The following is an 18,878-nucleotide window of genomic DNA, read 5'->3' as shown; positions in this document are numbered from 1 at the left end:
CAAACAAAAAACAAGTGATCTACTCTGCTGCAAAATGCATGAACCGTGTTTTCATTTCCGCAAAACCAGTACCTGCGAAATGTATGAAAGATTCGATTCTTAAAAAAAAAAAAAGAAGAAAAAGTCAGTTATTTTGAAACGAAATGACCGGGAGCTAATTTGGAGTTTGTACATTATCTTTATGACCTGCTCATTTCCTTACAAGCTACAGCGCGAGGGTGCATTTAGCGCCGCGCAATTAATTGAAACAGCGCTGGAATAATGAGATGTGCAAACTGCAATTATTGGATGCAGTTATTCACCGGACAACTTTTCATTTTGTTTCAGCACGTGATGCTGGACGCCCCCCCGACACATAAGCTCATATTTTAACGGACTGACTACACGGCTATGCCAATAACTAAGCTGCATGTCTCAATCCACATTATGTGTGCGTGCCTGCACAGCATACAGGTTTTTAATCTTTACCACTAACTGCGGAGCCAGCTGTTTTCAAGACCACACAGAAGACCGGACTTGTTGTGATAGTTGATTTTTGACAATAATTTATCATTCCTATGATGGTGAAACGGGAAACTTTACTAGAAAGTAGCAAAAGATTACAGAAGAGGCCACTTTCTGTTTGCAACAAATTTAATTCTGCATTCTGCCCAGTCGATGTCACTACGAAACCAAAAAGCAATACACCGCGTTGGTCCCTGGACGGGGTGTATACATACTATATCCATCCATCCATCATCCAGACCGCTCACCCTGAGCAGGGTCGCGGGGTGCTGGAGCCTACCCCAGCAGTCATTGGGCGGCAGGTGGGGAGACACCCTGGACAGGCCACCAGTCCATCACAGGGCCCACACACACACACTCATAGGGACAATTTAATATGGCCGATTCACCTGACCTACATGTCTTTGGACTGTGGGAGGAAACCGGAGCACCCAGAGGAAACCCACGCACACACGGGGAGAACATGCAAACCCCACCTGAGATGACCCCCAAGGTTGGACTATGCCGGGGCTTGAACCCAGGACCTTTTTGCTGTGAGGCGACCATGCTAACCACTACGCCACCATGCTGATATATATAAAATCCAGTGATTCAAGTAATTATTTAATTAGACAGTACAAGCCGGTTTCATGTCATATGCAATCATCAGCTGTCAATGGAGCTAAACAGCAAAGAACATAACACACACACACATATATATATATGTATATGTATAACTGTCTTGCTGTACACATCACGTGCACAACATCCAATGGGGAAGGGGGAGGTGCCATTTGAATGGGGAAAGGGGCGGTGTGCCTACCCCATTGGACGTTGTGCACGTGATGTGCACAGTGAGACAGTCATATGTTATGTTCTTTGCCGTTTAGCTTTATTGACAGCTGACGATTGCATATAGCATGAAACAGGCTTGCACTGTCTTAATTAAACAAATTACTTGAATCACTGGATTATTTTGCTCCTTGTTTGGTGAGAACTTTCCCTGCCACTGAGGGTTTCCTTTAATGAAGTTTTATATATATATATATATATATATACACACACTGTACATTTCCAAATCCTCACAGATGTAAGCATCACTAGCTCGTAAGCAAGCGAGCGGAGGACGTCGGATACTTTGTTAAATATTCAGCAGCTCATGCGTGGTGCTCACAGCAAGGCCCCGACGAGGACCTCTTTGATTTCGGCGCCATCAATCCCCGTCATGTTAACGAGTCAGGCCAGAAACCCTCCTGATCAGTTTTCTCTGCCATTTGTGTGTGTGTGTGTGTGCGTGTGTTTAAGTGTGTGCGCTACTCTGTTGTGTTTTTCACGGTACGATTTTTTTTAAACGTTCGGCCTACCCTTCAGTCGCAGAGTTTCCATGGAAACGGAGAATAGGTGAGCAGATCGGAGCGGGACGAGTTCCTCAATTATTCAGCGTCCTGACAAATCAGAGAAACAGAATAATAAATCTTTTTTGTTGATTTCAAATAAAACCGCATTTTCACGGTCGACATCAAAGCGGCGCCGAGGCCCCCGGGGGGTGAAACACTGCACGACTCTGATCAAAAATCATGTTTTTATTATGGGGAGAGAGAAAAGAAAAAAAAAAGTTAACTCACAAAACACCCAACGTATTTCAGGCTACACATTTTCTATAATTTAATCAAACATCACAGTCATCAAACAGCGGCTCCTACTGTCGTTCTGACATCATCTCTCGGTGTCACCAGACCTACTTTGCGACAGTAACTGCGGTCTGTTGTCCCTGAGCGGAGAGAAACGGCAATGTTAGGACATCTTCACGCCACTGTCATGTGAGGTCTACTGTGGCCTATTTACTCAGAGAAATGAGAGAGACGGTAGCCGGAGACGGACAGGGAAAAGAGAGAATCGACTAGACAACGGAAGGGCACAGCGTGGGTATTTTCACATAAAATAAAATTAATAAATTAAAATGATCAGCTGATCACATGAAAATTAACAAAAACAGAAACTCATTTGACACTGGCGACACAACACACAAGACAAAAACCTTCCCCGCTTGGCACAAGAGACTTGCAGTGCAAGCTTTGGCACGCTCACAGAGTTTCCCCACGATGGATTCTCATTTACAGTTGCAACCATTTTTGCCCCCCCCCCCCCCGTCCCTTTCTCTTCCCAATTGCATCCGGCCAATCACCCCGCTCTCTGAGCCATCCCGGTTGCTGCTCCACCCCCTCTGCCGATCCAGGGAGGCCTGCAGACTACCACATGCCTCCTCCGATACATGTGGAGTCGCCGGCCACTTCTTTTCACCTGACAGTGAGGAGTTTCACCGGGGGGACGTAGCGCGTGGGAGGAGCACGCTATTGCCCCCAGTTCCCCCCAGTTCCCCCGACCAAGTGCCCTGACTGGCAAAGGAGGCGCTAGTGCAGCAACCAGGACACATACCCACATCCGGCCTCCCACCCGCAGACACAGCCAATTGCGTCTGTAGGGACGCCTGACCAAGCCGGAGGTAAAACATGGATTCAAACCGGCGATCCGGGTGTTGGTAGGCAACGGAATAGACCGCAACGCTACCTGGACGCCCCTGATTTCTTTTTTCCGATTATTCAACTTCGCCTCAACTCGCCTCCCGTCAGCCTGTGCTCTGTGTTACTGGTTGTCACGATATGTACATGTGATGTATTTATACGCATCACCGGGCCGCGGTACCTGAAGATGTGCTGGCACACTCGCACGCTTTCAAGTTGCTTGTTTACCTGTTTCATGTCATCTTTAAAGCACGAGCACAAACAGGGAAGATTCAAAGGACGATCAGTCTGGGAACAGCCGACGACCGCTGGTCTACATCTAACTTGTTTGAAAGCAAGCAGCCGACGCTCTGACAAATACTTGTCGCCAAGCAGAAGTGAACATTTTACTGTGGGACTTTTACCACTGCGATATCTCCTTTCAAATTAGGTGCTCTAACATACCAAAAATTGGTATTTGAGTTTTTAACATCAATTGAATTAAAATGGACCCAGGGACATCAACCGTCACAAGCCCGACCACACGGACTCTTCTTAATGTACACCTCCCAGTTATTTGCCTATGACCTTGGTGTTTAATCAAACAACTAAGCGTCAGATCGGCATAATATGAAGGCGACATCAGACCCCCCCAAATTGCACTGGTGGCACCACAGGGTCGAATCTGCATTTTTGACAAGTGAACCCCAAACCTGCCATCCTCAAACCTTCTCTCACTGGTACACGATTACCCATTTCATAGTGGCTGCACCGACTGTTTGTCCGCTGAAAATATTTGGCTGAAAATATCCCAAAATGGCACATTTGAAATGCGGCAGATTGAGTAAAAATGTCAAATAGTTTGACTGAACATGTGACGCTGTTTCGTTGCTCTTGTGTATCTATACCATGTTTAAACAGCGCCAGCAACCCATGCAGTTCATAACCTACTCCTGTTCTGTGAAAGTGAATGACTCCTATTTCCAACAGTCAACACGTCGGCAGTATGGAACCATCTCAAGGTTTCTGGATGAAGACATCGTCAGATTAGCCATTTCAAAATACCATTGAGCTGAATTATCTAGAGGGGCAACAACAGCCAATCAAATTCTATTTCAAGTCGCCTACGTATTCGGCATTCAGTGTTCAGCCCAGTGTTTCCTGAAATTCGGCCTCGGCCCCAGCCAACAATTTTCATTTCGGTGCATCACTCATAGCGGCTTAAGTCTTTTCTGCCATGACCCATGCTACTTTTCAGTCTTTAGCTCATTCATATGTTTAAACCGGGCCAAACGTTCTCCTTTTGTCCCACTCTCTGGAAGAAACTCCATCTTTACGCTGGCCATACCGCTAGGGCCTCTTCCAGGTCAAAGGTCTGCCATCTGGGTCCCCAGCCCCTGCTTAGTCCTGAGTCCTTGTCTCTCCATGATGTTCCATAGCTTGCGGAGGTTGGACTGGGTGATGACGTCGTCGGGTTTGAGCTGGAGTGCTCTCAGGTAGTTGGCCTCTGCTTCTGGAAGTTTCCCGTTCAGGTGAAGGATGGCACCGAGGTTCATGAGAGCAGCTGGATACTGGGAGATAGTCAAGAAAACAACATATGTAAGAACAAGTTAAAGAGCAACTAAATACTAGACCATTTAAGTGTGTTTGCTGACATCCACAGGTTTGAATCCATCTAAAGTTTAAAAACCTGTCAGCCTGGTCTTGGTTCTGTTATGTAAGCCAAGTTTATTTGTATAGCCCAAAATCACAAGGTAGTCCTGGAGGGCTTCCTTAAGCATAGCAGGATAAAAAAAAAAGAAAGAAGCTGCAGCTAATAAAATTAATAATAGCACTGTTGGATGTAGGTGCACCGAACAACCAGCATTGACAGTACCACTGACAGTATCGTTAGTGCTGTCTCTGTCTGTCTGTCTGTGCTGGAACACCTAAATCAAACAGAGCCATTATTAACACACTATAACCTGTAGCTGTGTTTATCCTGCTACGCTTACATCATAGACCAAAAACAGCCTGCAATGTTTTCAACCTGTAGATGTCAGCAAACACACTAAAATGGTCTGGTGTTTAGTTACTCTCTAATGAGGATACATAATGAGTTTAACTCTGTATGTCACCATAAACAGCGGTAATGTGTTGTAGGGATAGCACTCCATTAGCAGCCATTACATTGAGAGGTCTTCTGTGCGCCTCTGTAACGCCATTGAAATTGTGCAGTAAAGCGCACGCCAGTGACATCACCGGCAGAAAATACGTGAACGTGAAAACTACAACCCTTACTTTATGGCTTGCCACTACCTTCAGTGGGCGATATTGAACAGGCTAAATTTCATCAGGAAAATGCGAATAACAACGCTTAGTACAGCGGTTGTAGTGAAGGCTACTGAATGCCACATAAAGACGACAATTCACAAATTGTCTGCCAGTGACGTCACTGATGGACACTTGTGGACAATTATGCTGTTTTTTCAGAGACACACAGAGGACTGCTCAGTATTATGGCTGCTAATGGACTGTTATCCCAGCAATGTATATAAAGAGATAATGTTGAAAATCGTGACCGAAACCTTAAATACTCATATGGCAGAATATGTGGGACATTGTGATACTGAGCTAAAGGCGTAATGCCCCGGTGGTACCTGACCAAAGCTGCTGTTGCTACCATTTGCCCTTGAATTCATCTTTTGGCAATCCATTTTAAACCTGCCCTTCGCAGCACTATATTAGTCACAGACTGATATGTGAGATATATTTTGGGAAGCTTGCCAGGGTCTTTTTGTGTGGAAGATTAAAGCACAGGCTCTGGTGAAATTTGCTCTAGGCTGAGTAAATACGCATTAAATTACCCAGTGTGTAACCTCACAGAGGCGGTCTTGGTCAAATTTCAGTTTGTCCTTTGACAATGCCATGGTGAAACAACCTTAGAAATTCATATGAGCGAGCTGGGAGAGAAGATAACGCCAAGTGGTGCACGTATGTGGTTGTGCAGCACATTACTGTCAGTAGACTGGGGTTACAGCTTATTCAAAAACACTGGTCCGTGGTTTTAAAATGGGTTCTTCTTGAACTAGATTTTCAGACTTTGGCATCTCTCCTGGGAGATAAGAGCATTACACATTCGATGACAGTTTGTCTCCATCAGGTCAGCTAAGCTATATAGTTAAGGCTTAACTTACCAGAGAGGCTCACTCAAGAATTTAGTGTGTGTGTGTGTGTGTGTGTGTGTGTGTGTGTGTGTGTGTGTGTGTGTGTGTGTGTGTGTTTAATGTACAAGTATGTTTTCTAATATCAACTAGGAAACCCATATAGCAGTGGGTTTAAGAATGTCCTTTGCATGGATATAATAATGATAAATAGCATGAAATGGCGTCTATCTGAAGAGGCAGAGTAAATCTAGTGGCCATCTCCAGAGCAGGAGGAAAAGCAATATCTATTTCATGGGGTCATAAACTCTCAGCAAGCCACAGCAAACACCCGACTCCCAAGTTTACCTGATATATATATTTCATTCTGCGAGCAGGACTTATTCTCGAGCCTAGGAATCTGATTATGCACTTCTTTAATGTTATTCTGCCTCACGCCGTTTTGGCACTTAACTAGTCTTACACAGCTGAAGCTATAATTGCAATGCTATTTTAAAAAAAAGTCAGTATTTTAAGATGATTTATGCTTTTATTTAAATTTTGGTACTTTTTTTTTCTTTTTTGCAAAATTGCCCCCGCAGAAATAAATGGCTGAATATTTGGACTGATCATGCCACAATGCACTCTCAGCTCCTCATTGACGTACAGCAAGCACACAAATTTTCTTCAAAATGTTTTGCCTTTTCGGGTTTCCGGGTGGCTTGGCGGTCTATTCCATTGCCCACTAAAATGGGGAACGCCAGTTCGAATCCCTGTGTTACCTCCGGCTCTGTCGGGCGTCCCTACAGACACAATTGGCCGTGTCTGCGGGTGGGAAGCCAGATGTGGGTATGTGTCCTGGTCACTGCACTAGCACCTCCTCTGGTCAGTCGGGGCGACTGTTCGGGGGGAGGGGGAACTGGGGGTAATAGCGTGATCCTCCCACGTGCTGCATCCCCCTGGTGAAACTCCTAACTGTCAGGTGAAAAAAGTGGCTGGCGACTCCACATGTATCAGAAGAGGCATGTGGCAGTCTGCAGCCCTCCCCGGATCGGCAGAGAGGGTGGAGCAGCGACTGGGATGGCTTGGAAGAGTGGGGTAATTGGCCAAGTACCATTGGGGAGAAAAAAAAGGGTTGGGGGGGGGGGCGGGGGTTTGGCTTATCTATTTCAAAAAGCTGTCTTTCTTCAAAGCGAGTGCTCGGCTTGTCCGAGGGCTCATGGTTCACTCTTTCACATCCTACGAATTCAAATAACTCTCAGACAGGAGATTTTAAGGCATTACAAATGAGATCACGCAGTATCCCAACAAGTCTACACAGCTGCACTGCCCTGTTATCTGACTATTTGTGTCGTGCTTTCTGTATGACACAGGGATGATGTGTTAGCAGTTACGGCAAGCCAAGTAAGAATGTCCTCTGTCACTGGTAATTAAGAAGAAAGCCACTTTATTTTGTCATTGCATGTTACAATGAAATTGTAGGTTACAATGAAATGTGTTCTCTGCATTTAACTCATCCTATTGTATAGGAGCAGTGGGCAGCTGCAGCACTCAGGGACCAACTCCAGTTCTTCTTTCCATTGTCTTGCTCAGGGGCACAGACAGGAGTATTAACCCTAACATGCATGTCTTTTTGATGGTGGGAGGAAACCCACACACACGGGGAGAACATGCAAACTCCACACAGAAAGGACCTAGGATGGCCTGGGATTCAAACCCAGGACCTTCTTGCTGTGAGGCGACAGTGCTAACCACTGGGCCACCGTGCCACCCATCACATTACTGGGTGATATACAGTCCATACTCTGGATAAATAATGGCGAAGGTGCCACAGACCCTTTGAAACAAAGTCCAGTTTACTTGTGTCCTGTTTATACTTGAGGGGGCCAGGAGGTAAATTGACCATTTCAGACTTTTAAGGCTTGAGACATTGAGTTATGTGGTTGAGTTGGTTTGCCTGTGATGAATAACCAGAGGGGAAGCTGGGAAATGGAATAGTTCTTGACCTTTTGCAAACTGGATATATTCGGATGTGTGCGAAGAGCAGAATTTGCATTTGCCTCCTAACCTTTCCAGCCGGTTTCAAAGCGGCGTTCTGGATCCAAGATTAGCAGTAGATATTTATGATATGGAAACTCAGCATCCCAACAATCACCAACAAATCGACAATCACTCACTATGAAACATATTCTGTTGGTCTCTATTGGTGGGTGGTAGATAATTTTCTGCATGGAGTAGAACTAAATGACCATTTTGTGAGATTAGCCTTTGTTGGAATGGTACAGAAAGCGTTTTAACCTATCAGCTGAGTCCGAGATGAAAAAGTGTCAATTTTTTTTTTCCTATAGTCTCACACCGATTATTGTCTTTCTCGGCACGCAAAAGCGGTGTTGAATTTTTCATGACCTGAAAGCGACCGGATTAAGTTGATATTCGAGGGCCTTTCGTTGACTGAGCAGACACGCAAAGGGAAAATGTCAAAGCCAAGAGGTGCTTTGCTTTTGACGAACGACAAGCGAGAACCTCGGCATGCTAAACTGGGTCAGTTAGGGCTTTACAGCTCTTGCTGATTTATAAGGGATATTAGATATGACAAATTTACTTACACGGAATAAAAAAAAAAGAAAGAAGATAAACCACACACAAACAATGTTGCACTCCTTCCTTCAGAGTTCGGATGACTGTTGACTTCTGCATTTTAAGGACAAGACCACAGGCCCGACCGTCATTTTCAAGGTGATACATAAGTGTACAGCTAACTTAAATCAAATGTGGCTTAAAGACTCCTACTATGATTTCAACAGGCTAATCCTTTTCTCAAAAGCTGCAGATACTATCCAGAGTCCTGTGGCTGCTGAAATATAACACCGCTTGCCTACTCTATTGTGGCTTTGCATGTAGATGAAAGGCAGAGCCTCTCCGGACTGAAATGGCCACATAAGTCATGGGGCACACAGTCACCACACAGACTAAGATGACAAATGACTGCAGGAAGCCCCATCCAGCTCCGTCTGAAAGCACGGGGCTTGCTGAGTCTAAATTACCTTTCCCAGACCAGGCCACGCGCCTTTATACTCTGAAGTGATTGATTGTTACGAGGCAGCAAGAGTAGATGCCTAACTTCCTCTACAACAGCGGTTGACAGTGAGAAAGATTTTATAATTATATATATATATATATATATATATACAGGGAGAGAGAGAGAGAGAGAGAGAGAGAGAGAGAGACCACAAGAGAGTGAGGGGGAGAGAGTGAGAGAGAGAATGAGTGAGAGAGACAGAGTTGGAGGGGGAATGAGAGAGAGAGAATGGGCGAGCGAGAGAGACAGCGTCAGAGAGACCATGAGAGAGTGAGGGGGAGAGAGCGAGAGAGAGAATGAACGAGAGAGACAGAGTCAGAGAGGGGGGAGAGAGCGAGAGAGTGAGAGAGAGAATGAGCAAGAGAGACAGAGTCAGAGAGCGAGAGCGAGAGAGAGAGAGAGAGAGAGAGAGAGAGAGAGAGAGAGAGAGAGAGAGAGAGAGAGAGAGAGAGGGAGAGAGAGAGAGAGAAAGCTCTAATATACCACAAGCCTCTCTCTGCCTTACAGGATTGAGGTGATCGGGTGTTCGTTATGAAATGCGTGCAGGTAAATTCAGTATCATGAAAGGGTAACCGGTGAATTCCTCTATCAATGGCAAATCTTTGAAATCTGAATAGGGAATCTTTTTCTTCTTTCAGCTTGTTCCCTGTTTCTCAGGGGTCGCCACAGCAGATTTTATAGTTTCCATCGGTACCCTGTGAGGGCACAGCAACAATGGTGGTCATTGTTAACCCGGTCCTTGACCGATCCAGTATGGTCTTGTCAATCCACATAAGGATTTGGCAAAATTTTATGTCAGATGCCCTTTCAGACACAACCACTAACCCTGTGGAAGGGGGCACAGGTAAAGTGCTGGATGTCATCTCTGTATTCATGGAGTGGCGCCCATGCCTCTCACCATACCATACATACATAGATATACGTATATGTGTACACATATATGTGTGTGTGTATTTTTCGAGTCACACAACTGTAAAGTAATTTCATCACTTGCGAGATCTGAACAGGAAATAAGGATAATAATTTATATCAGGTTTTTTTTTCTCCAGTATCAACACTGTTATCATATATAATAGCTAGTTACGCAATGGCACATGTGTTCCCCCAGATTCAGTGCTACTGCAGGTACTCACATCTGGTCTTAAGCTGGCCGCACGTTCATACTGCTTCTCTGCGGCCTCATTTAGACTGGCCTGTCTGAAGAGGGACAGAGAGAAACATGAGGGTGAATGAGATGAGGAAATAATTATCAAAACAATATATGAATAATTGAAATTGTTATCCAATGATTACCGCTGTAATTATAACCTATTATAAATATTTATGACCATATTAATCATGATAACAGCCGTAAGCAACAGCAGTTTTTTTTTCTTTTTTGACTTTCTGTAGTACATCCAGCTAGTTTAAGCGGATGCCCGGGTTAGTCACAGCACATCGGCTGGAACGATCAGAGGGCCGTGCAAGAATGAACTTTCCTTAAACTTTCTGTTCTTTTTGATATTCATCAGCGTGGAATACAAAATGAGAATTGTATTTAGATAATGACGCTGGAGCAAAACTCCATCAGTGATCCCAACGTGGCCCAGCCGGGCACACAGAACGCTCAGTCAAGTTGCTCCATGTGCACTTGTACATAAGAAGCACCAACTGTGCTTGCTTTACTAAAGCTGCTAAGATAAAGGACACCATTCTTTCTTTCTTTGTGGACCCCCCCCCTCCCCTTTTCTACCCCATTGTATCTCAATCGCCCTGCTCTCTGAGCCGTCCCGGTCGCTGCTCCACCCCTTCTGCCGATCCAGGGAGGGCTGCAGACTACCACATGTCTCCTCCGATACATGTGGAGTCGCCAGCCGCTTCTTTTCACCTGACAGTGAGGAGTTTTGCCAGGGGGACGTAGTGCATGGGAGGATCACGCTATTCCCCCCAGTTCCCCCTCCCCCCAGAACAGGTGCCCCGACCAACCAGAGGAGGAGCTAGTGCAGCAACCAGAACACACACCCACATCTGGCTTCCCACCTGCAGACACGGCCAATTGTGCCTATAGGGACGCCTGACCAAGCCGGAGGTAACGTGGGGATTCGAACCGATCCCCGTGTCGGTCGGCAACAGAATAGGCCGCTACGCTATCCGGACGCCCTAGGACACCATTCTCTCCAGACATGGTCATTTACAAGTCTGCGACTCGAGCAAATATGTCTTTGTTGATTGGCATGAAGGAAAAATATGCCGTTGCAAGTTCAGGGCTAATCCGGGAGTTTTTCATACCCCTTATTCCTGACAGTGTTTTCTTTCTTTCTTTTTGGCAATGTGGATGTCAACTGCTTGACAGTCATCAAAAGACAGACAGACCCAAGGGATCAGGTCTGATATGCTCTTAAAAACAAATTACACCGTGAGGGGAAGGGCACTATTTGCAAGCCTATATATAAAAATCAGTCAAGAGTGCATTATAGGGTGTCCGGGTAGTGTAGTGGTCTATTCCGTTGCCTACCAACATGGGGATCAGCGGTTCGAATCCCAGTGTTACCTTCGGCTTGGTCGGGCATCCCTACAGACACAATTTGTTGTGTCTGCGGGTGGGAAGCCGGATGTGGGTATGTGTCCTGGTCGCTGCACTAGCACCTCCTCTGGTAGGTCGGGGCACCTGTTCAGGGGGAAGCGGGAACCGGGGGGAATAGTGTGATCCTCTCACACTTTACGTCCCCCTGGAGAAACTCCCCACTGTCAGGTGAAAAGAAGCAGCTGGCGACTCCACATGTATTGGAGGAGGCATGTGGTAGTCTGCACCCCACCAGCAGCGACCCGGGACGGATCAGAAGAATGGGGTAATTGGCCGGATACAATTGGGGAGAAAAAAATCTCCAAAAAAAAAAAGAGCATTATATTGGTAGACCGAGGATGGTTCAGGTACCTGAAACATTAACACAGATCAACACCCGATCATCTCACTTCCAAAACCGCATCGACTCTTCTGAAATCAAATCAATAAAATAAATAAGTACAAATAACAGAGCGGCCATAACACGCTGAACCTCATTAAACGTATCGCAAAATATCTGACATGATGCAAGTTGCTAGATAGAAAAACCAATATTTGTGAGCTTAAACCAATGTCTTGCCAAGCTAGAAGCAACAGAGCCAAGACTTGTATTCACAAAGTCCCCGAGCGACTTCCTCTCCAATTGTGTGATCGCTGTGTCTACAAAGACGGGTCTCATTCACTGTCAGTCGAGCGGCTCTGGCCTTAAATCTGCCAAATGAGACGTCTGTGTCATAATAATTTACATAAATCCCTTAATCAGTTTAGGTATAGCTGAAAATAACCTGCTGGGCCAGAAAAAGGCAGCACGATCCCTCACAGTGATTTACTTCGGCCCTCCACCAGCAAACCTCAGCCGAGTTCTGAGACTTTTAAAACATTTTTTTTTTTTACAAATTCTCTGCAGCATTGCAAGTAGATGTGGGACCCTCTAAAGTAGTAATCGCTTTTCCAGATATGCAGAGCAAAAAGGAATTAAGGCACATCAACTCCAATAGTTCCTCGAGGTAGGGAGCAGAGGAGGATTTGCAGCCGTTTTTCAGGTGTTTAAAGACTAACCTAATGTCTGCGTGTGTGTGTTCGCCAAACTTTAATGGAAATCTCTTTAATAGTGCGTCAGTCTAACTCTGATCAGCCAAAACTATATCAGTTTATAAATGTTCTACTGCAGTCATCCCCGTGTAAAGGACATTAATTATTACATAGTAATAACGCTAATAATACTTAATAGTGGTAGAAATAAGCAATTGCATGGCAAAATGACACAGCAAAAAAATTGTATAGATACAGCATGAAAGAAAACTAGCAATATCTTTTCATACCGTTAGCTGAAGCTTTTAAGGGACCAGAAATAAATGGAAAATGAGTCTGTAAAGCAGCAGCCCATAAGCGCCACAGATTATCCATACCGCTTGGGAGCTAACCACAAACAACAATGAGGGCTCATTTACATTAGCTGAGTGGTTGCTCTCTGGCACGACTGATGATAGCATTACTCGGGAGGAAGAAGAAGAGGAGGAGGCTCGAAAAGGTGGTGGTGGTGGTGGTGGGGGGGGGGGGACAGAGTTAGACGCTGCGAAAAAGCAAAACAGACATAACCCCAGCGTACACAATGCCCACTGCAGTTTGCAGCAGGTGAATAGTTTCACCCAGAATATCTGCAACCAACCTGAGCATGTGGGCGGCACTGAAAACCACGTCGAATTCTGAGCCGTCCAGCTCCGCCGCTCTCTCGGCCATCTCCGCCGCCTCCTCGAGACGCGACTGCTCCAGAAGAAACTGACCTGAAGGCAGGGATAGAGAGGAAAGCGGTGCGCTTTTATTTCCCGTGGGTAACAGGGCTGAAGCTGACACAGGGTTGACAAGTTCGTATGATGTTAATTTATCGCGTGATGAAATACTAAAGCGTTTCTGCTGTCAGCCTGGAAAACCCTTAAAGCCGGCAAAGCCTTTCCCCGTTTCTCTTGGATATTTTTGATGACATGGTTGTGCCATGCCTTGCTCAGAGGGAGGCTGCTCATGGAAGCGCAACTTTTCAGAAGTTTACCTCAATTTTGCTCTTAAATTACAGGACTTGAACCTAGTTTTTTTTTTGTGGACCCCCCCCCCTTTTCTTTCTCCCCAATCGTATCTGGCCAATTGCCCCACTCTTCCATGCTTCCTCTGATACATGTGGAGTCGCCAGCCACTTCTTTTCAACTGACAGTGAGGAGTTTCACCAGGGGGATGTAGCACATGGGAGGATCACACCATTCCCCCCAGTTCCCCCTACCCCCGAACAGGTGCCCCGCCTGACCAGAGGAGGCGCTAGTGCAGCAACCAGGACACATACCCACATCCATCTTCCCACCTGCAGACATGGCCAATTTTGTCTGTAGGGACGCCCGACCAAGCCTGAGGTAACACAGGGATTCGAACCGGCGATCCCCATGTTGGTAGAGGCAATGGAATAGACCACCACACCACCCGGACGCCCCAGTGTACTTCAATTTTGCTCTTACATTAGATGGGAGCGGGCCTTTAGTAGGAAAAGAGAGAAACAGTGAAAGAGAGCACAACGGGGAAGGCGGAGAGAGATGGAGCGAGTGAAAGAGTGAGTGAGTGAGTGAGTGAGTGAGCGAGTCCGGGGTTGTTGTTGTTCTGCTCGGTGGCGTGTGTGAACACAGACGAGTCGAAGGTGTTTCATGTGTTTTCCACCGGGAGCCTGACCACCTGGCGTGGCCTCCACGGGTGTCTGCTCAGCCGCCATAAATTAACTGCTGAGCCGGGCCACAGATGTTTGCTGCATGTAGGAAGCAGGCAGAAGAGGGGAGACCCTCCTGGGACGAGTGTGAAGTAGGGAGAATAATGCGGTGGTGCATTTGTGCGCGTGCATGTGTGCGTGTTCCCATTAGCTTTTGAGTAATAATCGTGTATCGGAAGCTCACTCTGTCCTCCTGCGTGCCAGCTCCAAACAGTATTGCATGTCACACAGCTGGGGGCAGTTTTATTAGACGCAGGTTGCCAGTAGGATGCCACGTACGCCCCCTGCATCTAAACTCGTTATCGTGCACAATGGCAGGAAAGGGGAGCTTGTCTTTTTTTAACCAGACTTGTTCTGTGAGCTTTCGCCTTCACTGTCCTCACTTCCTTAACATCTGTGTGCGTGTGTGTGTGTGTGCACATGGGTGTCAGCGGTCTGTCAGAGTGGGGAAGGGGTTCCATTGCTCCTTTGTAACACAAATGCAAAGACGGGCTTGCACACAAACACCCCACACAGCTGGAGCTCATCTAGCGAATGAGGGATCACTAAGGCAGCCATGTTGCGATAAGGAAGAGGACCAGTCCAAATAAACATCACCTAAAACAAGAGGGCTACATGATAACGCTGAAAGAAGGAAAACAGAGGCAGAAAGAAAAGGGCGCAAGTGTCTCGGAACGGGAAAGAGTCCAGTCCAAAGACAGCAACGTAATCCTCGGCCGAGTCCAAACACAACTTCAACACCGAGATACTCAAAGAAAGCAATAGGGGGTAATGGGGCGGTAGGGGACGGAGAAAGGGACCGTGCACAATGGCTCTTTTAGGGAGACAGGACATATTTCATTTCCTTCGAATATCTTGGAGATAGCAAGAGTGAAGCAGAAAGGAACCCGTTCATTCCCAACGATACGAAATGCCGCATTAACACGGGCACAGACGAAACACGGTATCGTGTTTTATTCCTGGTTAGGAAAAGAATGGATAGCAGTGTATCATGATCCTGTTTCCTCGGTCAGATAAACTAAGTAGGCCCGTTTTACATCTGGTTACACTACATGCGGTCTGCGTAAAATCAAATGACTCTAACACTCCCAAGACTGATACCAAGTGTTTATCAAAATGCTAACAATTGTACAACAACACTGATGTACGATTATCGTTTAAGCAAGCCCAGTGTTTTCTTTTTCCATAGCGGCCCATTTCACACCTGCAGATCAAAATCAAGCTGTCGTTGATTTCCTCTAACATAAACTGTAATCCAGTGTTTCTAAAAACGATGAGGTGGAGCTGGCCAATAGGCATTACCATGACAAGAGTTCAACTATTCATGAATGATGCAAGACGAGACTGCAACGCTTACATCCTGGAATGAAGGACATTAAGAGCCACTATATAAATGTTAATGACTTTTAATACTATACTATATATTTATATAATAATATATTTTATAATACTATATAATAGTACTATTATAATAATAATTTATAAAATAATCTACTACTACTACTAAAATAATAACAATAATAAAATAATAATAATTTACAAAAATATATAATTTTATAACACTATATCTATATATATGAAGCAAGAGTGTATGTTTGTATGTTCACTTAAAACGCCAGAAATTCTCATTGTATAACAAAAAGAAAGGTCTCTTTAGAATCAGCACTTTAAAAGGATTGCACAGTTCAAAAAATATTTCAAAAACCAAGTAAAAAATTTAATTTATTTGTGAAATTGAGTTTATCTTGTGGTGATTTGTGGTGGCGGTGGCAGCGGCGGCGATTAATACACACATTGGCAAAGAAGCTTGATGAATGGATTGAAAATAATGACATTTGATAATTTTCATTAATAACATTCATTTATTTGACATGCATTTATCATATGTATCATATCATAAATTATCCTATATTTCATCATCATCGATTATGTCATAACGATCAGATCGTGTTGGTCGTTTTGGTGTGAACATTTTCCCCCGGCAACGCCGGTACCTCTGCTAGTATTTATATAATACTATACTTTATATTTAATAGTTCACGGTAGTAAAGCATCTGAATAGTGTAAAATGTTGCAAGGGCAGCACGGCACATGTCTGGCTAATTACTATGAACAGATGCTATAGGATGAAAGCAATGATTTAAAACTAATCCGCCACTACAACACAAAATATCCATTAACTTTAACCCATGATGAAACATCTCCAAAAGACAAGATAGTGAAACTATTTTTACTCATAATTCACACGCTATAAATATCACGAACTACTCATAAAGTCAAAGGCTATTAGAAGTAATACTTGTGAATCAAATAGTGTAATTTACCTTCTGACATGTTTATATTTTAGTTTGTGTGCGCTGGTTTTCAAAGAAGCCTTATGTACAATACGAAGTGTTGCATCCTCACCATAATGCATGTAGCAGTTTCCTTTTGCTGGGTCGAGCTGAATGGCTCTCAAATAGTACTTCTCTGCCTCAGTCTTCTGCCCCTGCAGAAGAAAATCAAAAATCATGGATTAGCTTCTTCACCAACTCAATGTATGTAGCGAAAAACTATGCAACTCTTTCCTCTTTATGCATGCTCAATAATCCCTTTCTTTTGTATATGACTCCCACTTTTTTTCTTTTTTTTGGGGGATTTCCCCCCGTTTTCTCCCCAATTGTACCTGGCCAATCAATTTGCTCTCTGAACCATCCTGGTCACCGCTCCACCCCCTCTGCCGATCCGGAGAGGGCTGCAGACTACCACATGCTTCCTCCGATACATGTGGAGTCGCCAGCTGCTTCTTTTCACCTGACGGTGAGGAGTTTCGCCAGGGGGACGAAGCACATGGGAGGATCACATTATTCACCCCTGTTCTCCCTCCCCCCTGAACAGGCGTCCCGACCAACCAGAGGAGGCGCTATTGCAGCAACCAGGACACATACCCACATCCGGCTTCACACCCACAGACAAGGCCAATTGTGTGTGCAGGGATGCCCGACCAAGCCAGAGGTAACACGGGGATTTGATCCAGCAATTCCTGTATTGGTAGGCAACGGAATAGACTGCTATGCTACCCGGACGCCCAGACTGTTTCACATTTTGTACAGCAGCTGATTTGCTATGGATCTTGATGCTTGAATTTGGCACTATTCTTTAAATCTGATGTGGATTTGAAATGTATGACGCACGTACCAAACATCCTGGACTGCTGCAGGGTTAGCGTTAGGGTTAGCGTTAGAGTTGCACAAACACAGACACACACACACACACACACTCTCACAACACAGCCAAAACAATCACTGTATCTGCTAGGCATTATTTCAGCACCCCGCCACGCATCAGTTGGGACATGGAACTCCCACCGTAAAGCGGCAGGAAACTGACGCTCATAAAGAGCAAACAACCATTTCCTTCCCACACCTTTAAAGAAAGACCTCATGGTGTGTGCGTGCGTGTGTGTGCTATACCAGTCATTTGCTACAAAGCTATTGAAATATATTACTTTTTTTGTGCATAAGGCTCTTTTTCTCCATCCCTTCTTCTTTTATGTTGCAGCTGATTGCTTCCATATTGCCAATGGAGAAGTTTAACATGAAATGGCAGGACCGGGCACATTAGCTTTGGTTCATTAGCCCCCCCCCCCCCATACACCACATTTCTCCTAAATACGTGAAGAAATACTGGCCTCAATGACTTATTTCACATTTTCTTTGGCTCTTTTTCTTTACATTCAATTAAGCCGTTCGCCAAGCCACATAGCATAATTACATGTTTTTAGTTCAAGTGAGGAATGATCCAACAGGTTTCTGAAAGGGTTCAGGTGAACGGCTACAAAAAAAAAACCTAACCTCCATTTGTAGATACATATCGAGTAGGTGACCAGATGCCCCCAGTTCAGAGATTCGCCGCAGGCTGAATGTCATCGAGGCATGTATGTATATAGTACAGACGCAGGAGAAACTACACAGCAATCAGGGGGAATGGAAATCTGGCCACCCCATAAAGTATTTATACCTGTGTTTTTTTGCCTCGCAGAGGGGTGCACCACAGCCAGAGCTAGTGGTTAGCATTAGTACTGAGTGTGTCCAGAAGCATAGCTGAGTCTGAGCATATAAATCCCATTATTGTAAAGTGACCACAAGACTCCCCGGCGGGATCCGGCTCTGCTGCGTCCAAAGGTCTCTGACTCGGCACTGTTACACGGATTTCTTGGTGTAATCTTGATGACCTCGGTTGAAGCAAATTTACTTAGTGGGGACTTTTGTTTAATCAAGAGGTGTGTTTTTTTTGTTTACCCAGTATGTTCGTCTGTGAATGAGAGTAGTCTATATCAAGTTTTAGGCTACGTCCTGCTTCGTTATTAGGTAGGGTTGTCCTTACACAGGGTAAAAAGAGTAGGTCAACTTGACAACTGATACAAACT

General features: G+C 45.1%; 1 protein-coding gene across 1 annotated transcript in view; it reads right to left on the bottom strand.

The window, feature by feature from the left end:
• Positions 1-2,637: 2,637 nt before the first annotated feature.
• LOC130109590 (protein O-mannosyl-transferase TMTC2-like) overlaps positions 2,638-18,878 on the bottom strand; it is a 76,547-nt gene continuing 60,306 nt past the window's right edge. Inside the window, exons 9-12 of the mRNA XM_056276555.1 lie at positions 16,877-16,958; positions 13,397-13,511; positions 10,319-10,382; positions 2,638-4,555 (exon numbers count right to left, since the gene is read on the bottom strand). Coding sequence (XP_056132530.1) covers positions 4,352-4,555; positions 10,319-10,382; positions 13,397-13,511; positions 16,877-16,958 — 465 coding nt within the window. The 3' untranslated portion in view covers positions 2,638-4,351. The remainder of the gene's footprint in view (positions 4,556-10,318; positions 10,383-13,396; positions 13,512-16,876; positions 16,959-18,878) is intronic.

This window comes from Lampris incognitus, chromosome 3 (assembly GCF_029633865.1).
Source record: "Lampris incognitus isolate fLamInc1 chromosome 3, fLamInc1.hap2, whole genome shotgun sequence".
Taxonomy (NCBI): Eukaryota; Metazoa; Chordata; class Actinopteri; order Lampriformes; family Lampridae; genus Lampris; species Lampris incognitus.
This window is presented reverse-complemented; position numbering and strand designations above follow the sequence as displayed.